The following is a 2,081-nucleotide window of genomic DNA, read 5'->3' on the forward strand; positions in this document are numbered from 1 at the left end:
TTTCAGCCTCTTAGCCTACTGTACACAACTCTGCTTAATACTCTTGGTGTCATAGCAATTCTGTAATGATGTAGGCTAGTTGAGCTTTTTTCAGAGTTGGATCATTGATAATCACATCCTGTTGTTATGATGTAGGAAAAGAAGTGACACCTTTTATTTTTTTATTTTTTTAACTAAATGTTGCCAAGCTAGACAAGGTCCATTTCTAATTAAAAGCTTATGTTTTATGTTAAGAAACCAGAGATTGGGGACCTGATCGAGGTCTCCAGGGGACTATATCAGCACTGGGCTGTGTATGTCGGTGATGGTCACGTCATTCACCTTGCACCACCCAGTGAGTAAATTACCCATCTCATCAGTGCTCTTGACTGATATGCGGGTGCCGTGAAATTGATTCTACAAAATGTGGCCCTGGTGCTCTGGCCACCTGCAGAAATACAGTGACTTTTAATTCAAATATATGTGACGGAGGTGTTCCTGCACAGTTCGTCCCCCTCGGGGCACGAACCTGCTATCGTCAACTATACTGATTTGACAATGGGAGTCACAGTACGAGTGCGCTGAGCTAAAGGGCCAGTCCGATAGCCCAACGCTATCGCACTGTATTGGGGCTCCGGCAGGGAGGCTTATTAACGTTCCAAACCGAACTCTGCTAGTTGGCCTCTGTTACACGCTGCCCCCCTAAACCTCACTCCCATCCCGGGTCAATCGGCACCACTGTCACAGAGGTGCTCCTGCACAGTTCGTCCCCCTAGGGGCGTGAACCTGCCACCTAGTCAACTACATCAGTTTGGGAGTCACAGTATGAATATGCTGAGCCAAAGGGCCAGTCTGATAGCCTAACGCTGTCGCACTATATTGAGGCTCCGGGATGGAGGTTTACTGCTCCACGCCGAACTCTGCTAGTTGGCCTCCATTAAGCCTACATACTGTATAGTCATTTTTATCTGTATAGTCATTTTAACTCAACAAAGTGTTGTAAATACTCTTTTATATCAATTTAATCTGAAATTTTGACACCCCATTTTTGTTTTACTGCGTAGCTGAACAGGCAAGTGACAACACCTTCAGCTTGATGATGTCTGTCACGTGTGACAAAGCCAAGGTGAAGAAGGAGGAACTGGAGAAGGTGGGAACAGATGACTGGGTGGTCAACGATACTCTGGACGAAAAATATGATCCTCTTTCTCCCGAAGAGATTATTAAGAAAGCTGAAAGTATGCTGGGCCAGCAACTGCCCTACAGCGTCATCACGGAGAACTGTGAGCACTTTTCCAAAAATCTGCGATATGACAAACCCGAGTCAAGCCAGGTGAGGGATGCGGGGCAGGTTTCATGTGTTCATTCATCCTCTTTATGTGGCCATTCATCCGCTAAATATCCCCAACCTCTTCAGAACAGTAGGCCTATGTATATGCGAGGCTTGTACGAAATTCTGAATGGAAAGAATTTCAATTCAAAGTAATGCCATAATACGAACACTAGGTGGTGGTGTTCTATATGTACTTTCAATGGATGGTGTAGCTTAAATTCAAAGAAATTCAAGGTAATGGCACCACCTAGTGTTCGTATTATGGCATTATTTTGAATTGAAATTCTTTCCATTCGGAATTTCGTACAAGCCTGGTATATGCACTGACTCCAGCTTATGTTGCCCACAGGTGCGGCGGGCAGTGGGTATCGCAGCACTGTTTGGTGCAGTATGGGCTTTCTGTGGAGCTCTTCTCCTAGCCTTCATTACACTGTTTGGAGGAGCCAAGAAGGAGAGGGAGAAGAAACGTTGAGCACAAGAGATCTCCTTGAGGAGGTGCTGTGTGTGGCATAGGCAGTGCTAATACACTGAACCATACATGCTACATGATGGGGTCCAAAGGTTCAAATCCAGCCTGGATCCTTCAACCCTACCCGATCTCTCTCTCCCACTTGCTTTGTGTGTCTCCTACACTCTACTAATGTGTCAATAAAGGAAAACACTTATAATATATGCTTATAATACAGGCCTATGCATTTTTTAAAAGACATATCCTTGAAGTGACCAATAGTAAAACTCTTCAGTAACCTCATCTGAGACAGAAACCCTT

General features: G+C 44.8%; 1 protein-coding gene across 1 annotated transcript; it reads left to right on the plus strand.

The window, feature by feature from the left end:
* Positions 1-219: 219 nt before the first annotated feature.
* Positions 220-1,784, plus strand: LOC134440000 (phospholipase A and acyltransferase 3-like). The gene is made up of 3 exons (XM_063189927.1): positions 220-334; positions 1,044-1,330; positions 1,662-1,784. The coding sequence occupies exons 1-3, from the start codon at positions 220-222 to the stop codon at positions 1,782-1,784; spliced, it is 525 nt and encodes a 174-aa protein (XP_063045997.1).
* The last annotated feature ends 297 nt before the right edge of the window (positions 1,785-2,081 follow it).

Source organism: Engraulis encrasicolus, chromosome 23 (assembly GCF_034702125.1).
Source record: "Engraulis encrasicolus isolate BLACKSEA-1 chromosome 23, IST_EnEncr_1.0, whole genome shotgun sequence".
NCBI lineage: Eukaryota > Metazoa > Chordata > Actinopteri > Clupeiformes > Engraulidae > Engraulis > Engraulis encrasicolus.